Raw genomic sequence first — 13,060 nt, forward strand, 5'->3', positions numbered from 1 at the left:
CTAATCCTACTGTTTCCAACTCCAGAGTGCTGGGATTACAGACATGCACCACGACACAGGGCTTATGTGGTACTGTGAATGAAACCCAGGGCTTTGTGCATTTTGAACACGTGTAGTAACCAACTGATGAACATCTCCAGCCTCCACTTTTGTTAATACCAATGTCAACAAATGTTCTATCTGTAGTATTAAATATATTAACAAAATCAGTTTTTATCAAACATATTACAATGTAACAAAGAATTAAGTCTGCATGTGAGTTTATAACACTTTACTGTAATTTTTAAATATGATACATTACAGAAATAAAGTAACAAATAGTAGTTTGTCAATAGATGGTTAGCAGGGAAGGTAAGGGTTATTAGTTTTCTAGCGCATAGCATGCAAACGCTCTGCTATTTCTAATGTATGAATGTTTATTATGATTGGATGTCTCTGATTTTGGAGATATAATAGAGTTCTGTAAATAAAGTTTCCCTTTATCTGTATTACATTTCAACTCATTTGATATTATTTCCTGTTCCATGTTTTCAGTTTAATCATAGTTTTTGAGGCATTACTTATTCCTAGCAATGGAAAAATATGATAAACATGACTTTTGCTCCACTGAAATAAATGACTAAAATTATCAAAAACCACTGCTGGCAGAAGTGTATCCTTGAGTAGAGCTACATCAGACCTCCCTGTGATTTGCAGAACCAAGCATTTAGGGAAAGCTGTCCTTCAGAAACATTTCCTAGAAGGAGCAATAACGTTTTTACATTTTTTCTTAAATTGCTATCCTATTGTGATCTATAATAATATACTATTGAGAATAGCTTTTTACTGGATCAACCTTGTCATCACGCCCAGATTCACACTTTCCTGAGATTTTTTTATGTGAGAAAGAACACTTTTGTGGATAATTGTGATCAGCTAGGCTATTTTTCTTTTTCTGTTTTACTTTTCTAATGAAATTAGTATGCTGCTACCGTAATCTCGTTTGAAAGATTTCGGTTTTTCATTTATAGCCAACATTTTGTTTGCTGAATTTATGAAGTAGATTATCAACTTAGACTTTTGTCTTATGATTACCTATATTCCAACATAAATTGATTTTAATGCTTTTACTTTACAGAATATTTTTCTCAACACCTGGGGGAATACGAGAATGTACTGGCTGCACTTGAAGACCTGAATCTCTCCATCCTGAAGGCAATGGGCAAAACCAAGAAAGTAAGGATGTGTCAATGATTGCTCTCCAGAACAATATCTTCCTTGAAAAATATTTTTAAATCATATGTATTTCTCAGTGTATAATGAATATACAGATTGCTTTTATCAGTGATGATTTTTTTTATGTTGATTGTATTATTAGCTCACGGGACAATTGCTAGCATGGAACTAGGAACTAGAGACTAGTTTGTACTGAGAATACAAAGATACCCTAAGCTATTCCAGCAGTTCTTAATATGTGGGAGTACAAGCTGTGTAGACAAATGCATTGTTGTGTAGCGGAGAGGATCCCAAGGTGGAATGCTTAATTCTCACTGAAGGAAGTAACACCTGAACATATAGCAATTAAGATAATAGTCATTAGACAAAGGAGAGGAAACATCACCTACAGAAATTCTGTATCAGGAAGGACTCAGGGCACTCAAGGACATAAAATGAATAGCAAGACTAATGTTCGGGAACAGGAGGGATTGGTACAACATGAGATGAAGCCAAATTAGGGAAGGTTTGCATCTTTCATGATTGCCACCAAAGCTAAGAATGTAAGCTGACACACAAAATACAAATAAAACAGTATTTCAAGTAGAGATAGGCAATCTTTCAGGAAGAGCCATGAGAAACGAGGCCATGGTTGAGGTAAGCATAGAAGAGAATAGAATCAGGAAGATGGATAAGTAGGTTAGTTAACCAGTTCTGGTGAGAGATAATGGTATGACGAGAACCAATTGGTGGGAACTCCAGAGAAAATAAAATGAAGTGCACTTGGGTTTGGCACAGCGACTGTGGAATTTGGAGAAGTGTGAATCCAGGGGATAAAAATGAGACTGTTGTCGGGATAAATCTAATCTTTGGCTTGAATACTTGGGTAGTGACTTCACCTAGACAAACTATTGAAAGAGGACCGGGTGTGAGGATGTAAGAACATAAGCTTTTATTGACTCTAAACTGCTTTAGTAGTGTCTAGGAGGAGACAATTGAACACTGGAGAAAGAAATCTATTTCTCCTAAATGCCATCTAGAGCTGGGGTGGCAATAAAGAACCTGAGTGATGTCATCAAGACAGAGAGAAATAACTAAAGTGAGGTGAGAATCCAGCACTGTTCAGTCAGACATTACAGCTCCTGATAGTGTTAGGAAGAGAATGACCCAGGATTGGGGACTGGGTAGGAGCAGACAGTGCCCACAAGTTAAAAAGAGTATTTGAAGGTATAGAGAGAAGTTCATTGTTGATTGTTATGTAGAAGTTCAGAGGCTAGAATTAAATTTTTCATTCAGTGAATCAACATTTAAGATGCTTGACAGGTAAAATGTTTTTGAAGCACATATGGAATTCCTGGACAAAGACAACAAATCCACACCAAATCTATACCAACAAATCTATAGTGGATCCTGATGTCCCATGAACAACACTGAAATGAGAGCCTTTAAAATGGCAATGTTTACAGCTTTGGAAACAGCAAAGTGGATGGGCGTGAGGACAAGGTGCTGGCAGCACAGACACTGCTCTACTTGACCCACTGGGGAAGGCAGCCTTGGGTTTACGTAGGAAAAGGAGACTAAAGGACCTGCTGTAGTAGTTGCCACCACAAAGGGGAGGGTGATTCGTGGCAAGGCTGAGGCAGCCATCCATAGGAAATGTATGTGAGAAGCACGTGTCTCCTCAGACCACATCCTCTGCTCAGCAATGACTTCTTGGCTACAGAGGCTGAAAAGTGTAGTTATTTCAAGGGTAGGTTACTATCTCTGGTCTGAGGCAGAATTAGACATAAGTGAGAGATTAAGTAAATGTTTGCATCGTAAGTGAAAGGCATCCAGTTTTCTTCTGACTAAACTCGGGGAGTTTTGACAATATGCCCTGAAGGGCAGATAGGGAGACTCTTCTTTTGAAAATCCTGACAGTACAAAATGACAAAACTGAAGACTCATGAGGAGGTATAGTCTGGCAAGACCTCCTCTTCTCTAATACTGGTCAACATGTCCCTAACCCACCTACTGCTGGACACTAAATATGCATTCTGTCAAGAAGAATTTCTAGGTTTCTTATAGAGAATGTAGAGATGCACATAGGAGAGAAAGAAAAAAAGAGCAGATGGAGACAGAAAAGAGTTAACATGGAAATTAAGTAGGAAAATGAAATTTCAAAAATGTTTTTAAACTCCTTACAAAAGAGGAGATGATTCTATTCTTTTGAAGAAATAATAGACAACCCAAAGCAAGAAAGTGAAAAAAGAGAGCAACAATAATACTAGCAGATTTTTTTAAGAAAAAGTTTAGAAAGTCTCCCCAAATGCAAAGCAAAATAGAAATTTGAAGTATCGCCCAATGATGTTTTTTTTTTACCTATAACAAACGGTACAGAAGGAGAACAGCACAAAGAGGCAGAACCTAGAGCATTTTAACTTGCCTTCCTTGGGAGACTGAGAGCTGCAGCCAACCTTAGCTATTGGTCATTTCTCTCCAGAAGTGGTCATTTAAAAAGCTATGCTGAGCCTCGTAGTGTGGGCTACTTGAAAGGTAGTAACAAGCGATTGGCAATTTTGGCGCTTGCCTGGGGTACACACTATACCAGTTTGAGCAACATAGCAAGACTCTGTCTCGTGAAAACTAAAACAAGAAAGAACAAAAGAGCAATAGTTAGGGTATATCTCTAGAGCACTTCCTTAGTATTCAAGTTCAATTCCCAGTATTACCGTTAAATGGATAAAAATCGGCTTGTGCGTTGACTTTGATGTGAAATGTACCCTACAGAGTTATGTGTTTTAACATGTCATTCGCAGCTGGCTTCACTGCTTTGGGAAGTTGTTGAACTTTCAGGAGGTAAAGCCTCCTGGAGATGTTGGTCACCAGGTGAGGAACTTGAGGTTTTATAGCTTTGTTCCTCTTCCTACCTGCTCTTTATGTCCTGTTCTGCCAAGAGCCAAGGGTCCCTCAGCCCACTTCAGTCACCATGAGGTCAGCCACCACTGTGCCTTCTCCTGCATGGCAGACTGTGTCACTTCAAACTGTGAGCCAAGACAGATCCATTCCCTCTTACGCTGCTCCATGTTAGGTGGGTGGAAACAGCAACAAGAAAATCAGCTAGCACAACATGGCTCTCCTCTTCATTCTTTAGGTCTTATCTTTGGTAGCCTCACACAGAGCTTGTCCTGTTGCTCTGTCTACAAAATCTCAACTGTTACAAAATCACATGCTTGTTGCTATTGACTAACTCAATGAGTAGTTATGAGAAACTATGTAATGAAAAAAATGTTTCTGCAGGAAATAAAAGCAATGCATTTATTATTTATTTATTTATTTATTTATTTATTTTGCCTGTCACACTTATCCGAAGCCATGAACAGATCCCTATGATTTAAATTTTATTTCTGTATTAAATAAATGTTTTGGTTAAATGAGCATTCATACACTAAAAATGAAAAAAATTAATTCCTTTGAGAAAAAAATTCTTCTAAATTCTAGAAGCTTTCAAGTTTCATTGGCTAGAAAGGTAAACCATAATATTTTGTATGTTCATACAAATATACACTAGAATCCTGTTTTTCCCTTGTGCCAATACAATGAAACTTTGTGACATTTAAACCATGACCAATCTTTTATTTTTACTAAGTTGCATTTTTTCTTGGCATTGACCCTTAAAATGTGTTAGATTTATATAATAAGACTTAATCTATAAAAGCATTTTTTATAAAAGAAAAGGTGAAACAGTAGAAAATAAATTTAGAGCTATATCTTAGTATGACAGCTTAAAGACAGGAAATTCAGGGTCCCGACACCTTTTAAGCCGCTGGTGACCTGTTATCCTCCCTGTGCTGCCAGTGTGAGGAAGCCTACTGACAGGCAGCCAGCATTTCTCTCTGAGAAACTTGGTATATTTTTATCCAGATGAAAAGTACTGTCTCAGTCGGAAGGGCTGACATTCCAGGCTATGTGTGATATCTTGACTGGCAGCATATCTGTTTCCCATATCAGAGTGAGATAAAGTGGATTCTGTTTAACTCAGACCCCAGAAAGTGACTCTGGACAGTTGCAGTGTAGTGTGGACAGTGCCCTTTTGCTCTCCTTTCCCCGTCTTCACATGGGTCCTGGGGGGGGGGCGCATTAATTGACTGTACTTTCTTATCTGGGACAGAACAAAGAAGCTGAAACCCTACATGGCCATTGACAGGTATCAAGATTGGGAAAAATGAGAACCCTCATCTTTTGTCAAACTTTTTCAATCCTTTTTTCTCCTTTTGATAGGGCAAGTGATAAGCTACCTTGTAACATCAGTTTGCAGTGTGATTGTAACTCTAAAATGGAAATGTAGAATTCTGATGCAGCCAAAGCTTATTATATGTTGTTCTGCAAACATGTGATATTCCTGCTTGCTGAATATTAAAGCGTAGAAGGTTATTATAAACCAAAATGAAGAATAGTGTTTTTGAAATGATATTTGGGATGTGGTAGTTACCATATTGAATGGGTCTATGAGAATTCCCAAATTTAAAATATGCTTATATAGTATTTAATCTAGAATTCAACTTTAAGCAAGAACATCTTATGTATATCTTCAGTATTTAGGAAAAATAGTCAATTTCTAGAGCAGTTGGACATCTGTCTTCTTAGTTCTTATCTGCCTTTGGGGTCACTGCTGCCTTTTCTATGGCAACTCTAGACCCCTTCGTCTCAAACTTTCCGTATCTCAGTTTCTCCATTTTTCTAGTATTTAGCATCTAAGCTTCTGAGGCCTGTATTTCTTATACTATTTTAATAATACAGTGGTTTCTAAGTTTTATTATTAATACAAAATGAATAAATATTCATGATTCTTTTTCAGTGTGAGGAATATATGATAATTACTACAATGGTGCTAGGATTTCTCATGAAAAAAAAAAACGTCTTTCACTCAAAGCATGAGCAGCGAAGTGATGTGTCAGATACTGAAGTGCCCGTCTAGGCTCACAGAAGACAGGCATTTCCATCCTTCTTCTTTCATAATTATCCTTTATGTGTTCTCTAAAATAAAATGGAAATCAACTCAATATCATTTTTTCCGGATAGCTTATTTGCTATTCTATTTGTTCCATGGCATTTTGTAAGTGGGTATGTGTAGTGTAGGAGCCACAGATAGCACAGACCAGGGAAATGTGTGTAGTGAGAAGGCCACAGATAGCACAGACCAGGGAAATGTGTGTAGTGAGAAGGCCACAGATAGCACACACATGGGAAATGTGTGTATTGAGGGAACCACAGATAGCACACACATGGGAAGTGTGTGTATTGAGGGGGAGACAGCACACACATGGGAAATGTGTGTAGTGAGAAGGCCACAGATAGCACACACCTGGGAAATGTGTGTAGTGAGAAGGCCACAGATAGCACAGACCAGGGAAATGTGTGTAGTGAGAAGGCCACAGATAGTACACACATGGGAAATGTGTGTATTGAGGGAGCCACAGATAGCACATACATGGGAAATGTGTGTAGTGAGAAGGCCACAGATAGCACACACATGGGAAATGTGTGTATTGAGGGAACCACAGATAGCACACACATGGGAAGTGTGTGTATTGAGGGGGAGACAGATAGCACACACATGGGAAATGTGTGTATTGAGGGGCCACAGATAGCACACATATTTTTTTGTTGTTGTTGCTTAATCTTATCTCCACTTCTATCCATTATAGCACAAAAATCTTATTGGTCTTAATTGTAAAACCCTGGAGTCAGATATAGGGGTAATGCTGAAAGGTCAGAAAAGTAGAGTGGCCAGTCACTGAAGTTCTTACCTCTACCAATGCTCAGACTAAAGGGGTAATGCTGTCCCTATGAATCCTCACACTGCATGCTCAGACTGAATCCTCAGACTGCATCTGAACTCCTGTCTCCTCCTGCCTTATATTCCTCTCTCTGCCCAGCCATATCACTCCTGTCTCCACCTCCCTAGTGCTGGGATTAAAGGCATGGGATCCCAAGTGCGAGATCACCATTGTGTGAGCTCTGTTTCTCTTTTAGACAGATTCAATCTCCTGTAGCCCAGGGTGGCCTTGAACTCACAGAGATCTGTCTGCCTCCTAACATTAAGAACAGCTTTCTCACTTCCAGATACGTAGTGCATTCTGAAAGTAGATTGAGGATCCTACTCTGCTTTTTTATTCCTAAGATTTTCCCCTCTGCTTTGCCATTTTTATATAAATTTTCCATTTTTTTACTCTCTACAAATATATTTCATTAATGTTGTTATATATTTTAATGAATTTTGAGAGAACTATGTAGAGTTTATTCCTTTTCTCTTTAAGGTACATGCATTGTTTTTTATTTAGTCAATAAAAACATCTCTTAGTAAATTTTTTATCTCTTAGTAAATTTTTTATAATACTTAATACAGGTTCAGACATTTTCTCTTCAATCAAGCCAGTGATTTTATGTTTTGGTGTCTGTTATGAATGGTATTTTTCTCCATCTTTACAGTTTAGCACTGCTGTGATATTGGGAAGTGACTGATTGCAACAGATGTGCCTAGCTCCACCAGCCACTCTGTGCAGTAGCTAGGATGTGGGCTTTAGCCCTGACATCTGTTGCCTTTATAAGTCTTGTGCGTCTTTCAGGAAAACCGACAAATCTTCCATAAATTATGGTCTTCACTTCTCATGTCGTCCCCCCATGTTTCTAATCAGAAACTTGCAAGTTTATATCATTGTTATTCTGTAAGGTCTCTCTCTCTCTCTCTCTCTCTCTCTCTCTCTCTCTCTCTCTCTTAGAATGTTGTACAAGCCAGGTACAGTTTTAAGTTAAGCTACAAAATATTACATATCCACACATGTTTAAAAGTTCAGTGGATCCTTTATGTACTTTAACTCAAAAGATGCAAAATAAGAAAACATGAACAAAATTAAAATGTGAATTAAACTAATTAGTAATGCATCTACACAAACAATAAATATAGTTGCTGTTAAATAAAAGGAGAGGTCAGAGACACCTGAGTGGTCACGAATGAGTAAGCCTGGCATGAGAACCTAAGAAGGTGTAGAATTTTAATCCAGAAAGAATAGAAGAGCCAGTAAGTGGTGACATTTCTTTGACCTTTTGAAGAGACACTTCTCAAGGTTGGTTCTGCTAGAAGCACTCTCTCATGAACAGAAAAGTTGTCCCTTTGAGTGGATGGAATCAAAGCACACAAAGGTGCAATTTACAAAGCTCGGTTCTATTTACTGTTTCTTTAATGAGTATATAAAGGGCAAGCGGTGAGCTAGCAAGTCACCCTGAGTCGAAATGATTTAGAATAATTCAAGAGTCCTCGCAGTACATATAGCTCAGCGGCAGAGCTTTCTAGCATTCAGAATTTGATCCTTAGCCTGTAAAGGACAAAGAGAAACAAATGGTTAACCAATTGCTAAAACTGTGAGAGAAACCCCACTGGCCTCCCCCCACGCAGGGGACCCCATTAATTATCCCGTTTTGTGATTGCACTCTATTTGTTCATAGTCTCCCCAGTTTTTCCAACCCTTTACTTCCTCCCTCCACCTCAGTCAGTAGCAAGAAACTAAAGGAAATTTTTATTTTATATCATGTACTTACAGTTTTTGAATAATGATTTCCTTTATGTGGATTTTTAAGACTGCATCTATCTTAAACCACTAACTAAAACGCATGCTATTAATAGACAGCGAGTTAATCTGTTGCTCGGTAAGGTGATGTGTGCAAAGGACGTGGTTTTATTATAAAATCTGGCTGATTTCGCCTAAGGCTATAGTTTGGACCTACAGTTACTGGAGTGAATTCATTTTTCTAAAGAACTCATCTTTGAATAAAAAGTGAACAGAACTGTCATGGGGCTACACAACAAAACATATCATTCCTCTGTCACAATAGTCACATTTAATGTGACTCATTTATTTTGCCTGAAGAGGAAAAGTACAGAGAGAGACTCAACATTGCTCAGCTCTGTATTTCTCAGACTTGACAGGTGTCAATTATTATTATAAGAAAGATATGCTTTATTAATTTTAGAAAATTGTATTTATTTACTTAGTGTGTGTGTTTGTACATAAGGAGGCACATTTCTGTGCCTCTCACAGGTCCTTATTTGTTTCCTGTCATATCTAAAAACAAGGGTGTTGACATCAGCCGTAATACTTTTCTTCTCAGGAAGACTTATTAGGCATGATATAGCATATTCTTTTGTTTATGGATGTGTTAGTCTAGGTGTTCCTATGAATACTAGAGAGGTATGTAGAAAAACTTTAATGAAAACTATTACTCTTGATATGATTTGTTTCAGGTTATTAGAACTCTGAGTAAATCAAGAAGCATGCAGCCAAGGCCGCGAGACTGTTTCCCTCGTAGAGTATGTTTTCTCATGACCCAGGCTCAGTGTGTAGATAAAGCCCAAGAACGTTTGCTGTATACACACAGAAGCAATTTCGTGCTTAGAGAATGTTTGTGGAAAGATCTTTCTTTGTTTATCCAGGAATATCAGCTTAAATATTTTCTCTCTCCTTTTTCTCACATCATAATGTGCTCTTCTGTATTATTTTGGCTGCTGATATTTCAACTGCAGGGAATTTAGCTGGGTGGGAGGGTTAACGCACATGTGTTTTCTCTGCTGTTGTAGAGAAACATGCTACCTTCTGCTGTGATTTGACTCTGAAATATTCCTAAGGGCTCATAGCCCCCACTGGTGTTGCTATGTCGACAAATTCTAGAATCTTTGAATATAGAATCTAGAGGGTGAAGGTCAGTGGGTCTTTGGTGGTATCACTTCCTTCTTGTGACATTCTTTAAGCTTCCGTCCTGGTCTGGCAGTGATGTGAACTGCTCTCCTTGGCCATGCCATCACCACCATGATACACTGAAACTTGTGAGCCCTTTTCTCCCTCAGAGCAGTGCACAAGCTAACTAATATACAGAATTAGCGGCAGAGAAGTGACGTCACTGCTGTGGCTGACCCTGGCTGTGTGATTCTTAGGACTTTAGAATTTTGTTAGGGAGGAAACCTGACGGAGTTTGGAGATGTAAGTCAAAGAAGCCCTAGAATTCTGTAAGCTCAGCTTAATAGACGATTTTGATGGGCGCTCCAAAGACTGGAATACTGGTAGTAATGCATGCTTTGAGGTCTCTGATGGGAATAAGTACTGTGTTTAAAATAGGTTCTGGGTCATTCACCTTACATTCTGTCAAACAGACTATCTGCCTCTTCCCTATGGCCTGAATATTTAAACGAGGTTGAATTAGAAAGCACTGGGCTAATTCAGAAGGTTGAGCATGTTTCAAGGCGATGTAGCATTGAGGCTGTGTGTGGTGATTGCTGAAATGGCCTTTATCTAGGTTTGCAGTGAACACTGAAAGGAGCAAGGATCACAGGAGAAGGGCATGAAAACTATGCGGTGAGTGAATGGTAAGGTAAAAGAGCTTGTGGTTGTTAAATAAACGAACTCCATTAAAAAAAAAAAACCTAGCACTTTGCACTGAAATAATAGGGAAACCGCCTTTCCAGACCCCTCCCCTTACAGGCTACAGGGTGAAAAGCATTTTAAATACTTCTTTAATACTTTAAATATGTTAAAAATATTAAAGATATTTTTAAATGTTCTAAATATATTTTAAAATAGAGAATTTTTAAGAATTTTCCTTGAGAAAAGAATGCTTCATAGGTATCTTGCTTTCAAGGACCTCTAGACGTAGTTTCAGTTCGTTCACCGGGGTCCTGGGAAACGAGGAAGCTCTGGTCCGAGATCCGTCGCTTCGCAAGCTGGCGGCAGAGTGGGAAGCCCTTCATGCTGCGCTGTATTTTATTTTTAATTTTAAAAAAAAAAAATTCATTTTACATACCTTTATTTTCTTTTTTCTTTTCGTGTGTGTGTGTGTGTGTGTGTGTGTGTGTGTGTGTGTGTGTGTGTGTGTGTAGTTTTTCGAGACAGAGTTTCTTTGTAGCTCTGGAGCCTGTCCTGGAACTTGCTCTTGTAGACCAGGCTGGTCTCGAACTCACAGAGATCCACACCCCTCTGCCTCCCGAGTGCTGGGATTAAAGGCGTGCACCACCACTGCCCCCAGTTTCACCTCCCTACCCTTCTCCTGCCCCTCCCACAGCCTCCTGCCTTCCAGCCCACTATCCGCTCCTCAAAGGGAGTAGGCCCTCCCTGGGGAGTCAACAAAGTCTGATGTACCAAATGGAGGCAGGACCAAGCCCTTGCCCCTCGGTCAAGGGTGAGCAAGGTATCTCACCTTAAGGGAATTGGCTCCAGAAAAGCCAGTTCATGCACCTGGGATAGGTGTGATGCGACTGCCAGTGGTTCCCTCAACAGGTCAAGCCACATAACTGTCACCCATATTCAGAGGGCCTAGTTCAGGCTCATGCAGGCTCTCCAGCTGTCAGTCCAGAGTCCCTGAGCTCCCCCTAGCTCGGGTCAGCTGTCTCTGTGGGTTTGATACCCACCCCCTCTTGTTCATGTAATCCCTCCACCCTCTCTTCAGTTGAACTCCAGGAGCTCAGCCCAGTGCTTGGCTGTGGGTCTCTGCATCTGCTTGCAGCGGTTACAGGACATAAATTCTGTTATCATTTTCATCACACCCAAGGTCCCCAAGGCGGTCACCCTTCGGGCGAATGCTTAGACACCCCCAGGCGTTAGCATTTCCCAGTCCCACAGCTGCAAGCACATCATCAGCATTCAGGCAAAACTTCCTAATCACCCTTCCGCCCTATGTAATCTACGAGCAGAGTGGCCACATAATCTATGCATGAGTTGGCTATGTAAACCCCTATGCGCATGTGCTGAATAGCCTTTGGAAAGCAGACCTGCCTGCTCTAACCTCTCTGGCCACGTTGCTTTCAGACAGGCCTGTGCACCCGTACTTCTCCCTTTTCCTTTTCTTTATTAATAAAACTCTTGAAGTGGGTGTTTTGTGTATCTAGTGGTTCGTTCTCACGCGCAGCAATATCAGGTTCTATGACGACAGTTACGGTAGTCACTAAACAATTACAGGAGACGGACAGTTCAGACACCCTCTCTGCTGTTGCTCGGACTCTTAGCTGGGGTCATCACTGTGGATTTCTGGGAGTTTCCCTAGCACCAGGTTTCTCCCTAGCCCCATAATGGCTCCCTCTATCAAGATATCTCTTTCATTGCTCTCCCTCTGTGTCCCTCCCCCAACTTGGTGTTCTGGATTCCTCATGTTCCCATCCCCATCACCTCCCTCCTACGCCCCCTCGCAGTTAACCCAGGAAATCTTAACTATTTTCCCTTCCTGGGGCCCTCTATGTGTGTCCCTCTTAGAATTTCCCTTTTACCTAGCTTCTCTGGGGTTGTGGATTGTAGCCTGGCTATCCTTTGCTTGACATCTAATATTTACTTGGGAGTGAATCCATACGGTGTTTGTCTTTCTGGGTCTGAGTTACCTCACTCAGGATGATTTTTTTTTCTGGTTCTATTCACTTTCCTGCAATTCAAGAGGTCATTGGTTTTTTTCTGCTGTGTAGTACTCCATTGTGTAAATGTATCACATATTCTTTATCCATTCTTCAGATGAGGGGCATCTAGGTTGTCTCCAGATTCTGGCTATTACAAATAATGCTGTTATAAACATAGTCAAGCAACAGTCCTTGTGGTCTAATTGTGCATCCTTTGGTATATCCCCAAGAGTGGTATTGCTGGGTCCTGAGGCAGGTTGATTCGCAGTGTTCTGAGAAACCACCATAATGATTTCCAAGGTAACTGTACAAGTCTGCATTCGTACCAACAATGAAGGGGTGTTCCCCTTATTCAACATCCTTTCCAGCATGAACTGTCAACAGTGTTTTTATTTTAGCAATTCTCACAGGTGTAGGATGGTATCTCAGAGTAGTTTTGATTTGCATTTCTCTGATGAC

General features: G+C 40.0%; 1 protein-coding gene across 1 annotated transcript in view; it reads left to right on the forward strand.

Moving 5' to 3' along the window:
• The window catches only part of Necab1 (N-terminal EF-hand calcium binding protein 1), a 151,602-nt gene that overhangs the window by 77,002 nt on the left and 61,540 nt on the right, over positions 1-13,060 (forward strand). The window contains exon 5 of the mRNA XM_085676983.2: positions 1,118-1,215. Within this exon, the coding sequence (XP_085533109.2) occupies positions 1,118-1,215 (98 nt within the window). The remainder of the gene's footprint in view (positions 1-1,117; positions 1,216-13,060) is intronic.

Source organism: Myodes glareolus, chromosome 16 (genome assembly GCF_982192425.1).
Source record: "Myodes glareolus chromosome 16, mMyoGla1.1, whole genome shotgun sequence".
NCBI lineage: Eukaryota > Metazoa > Chordata > Mammalia > Rodentia > Cricetidae > Myodes > Myodes glareolus.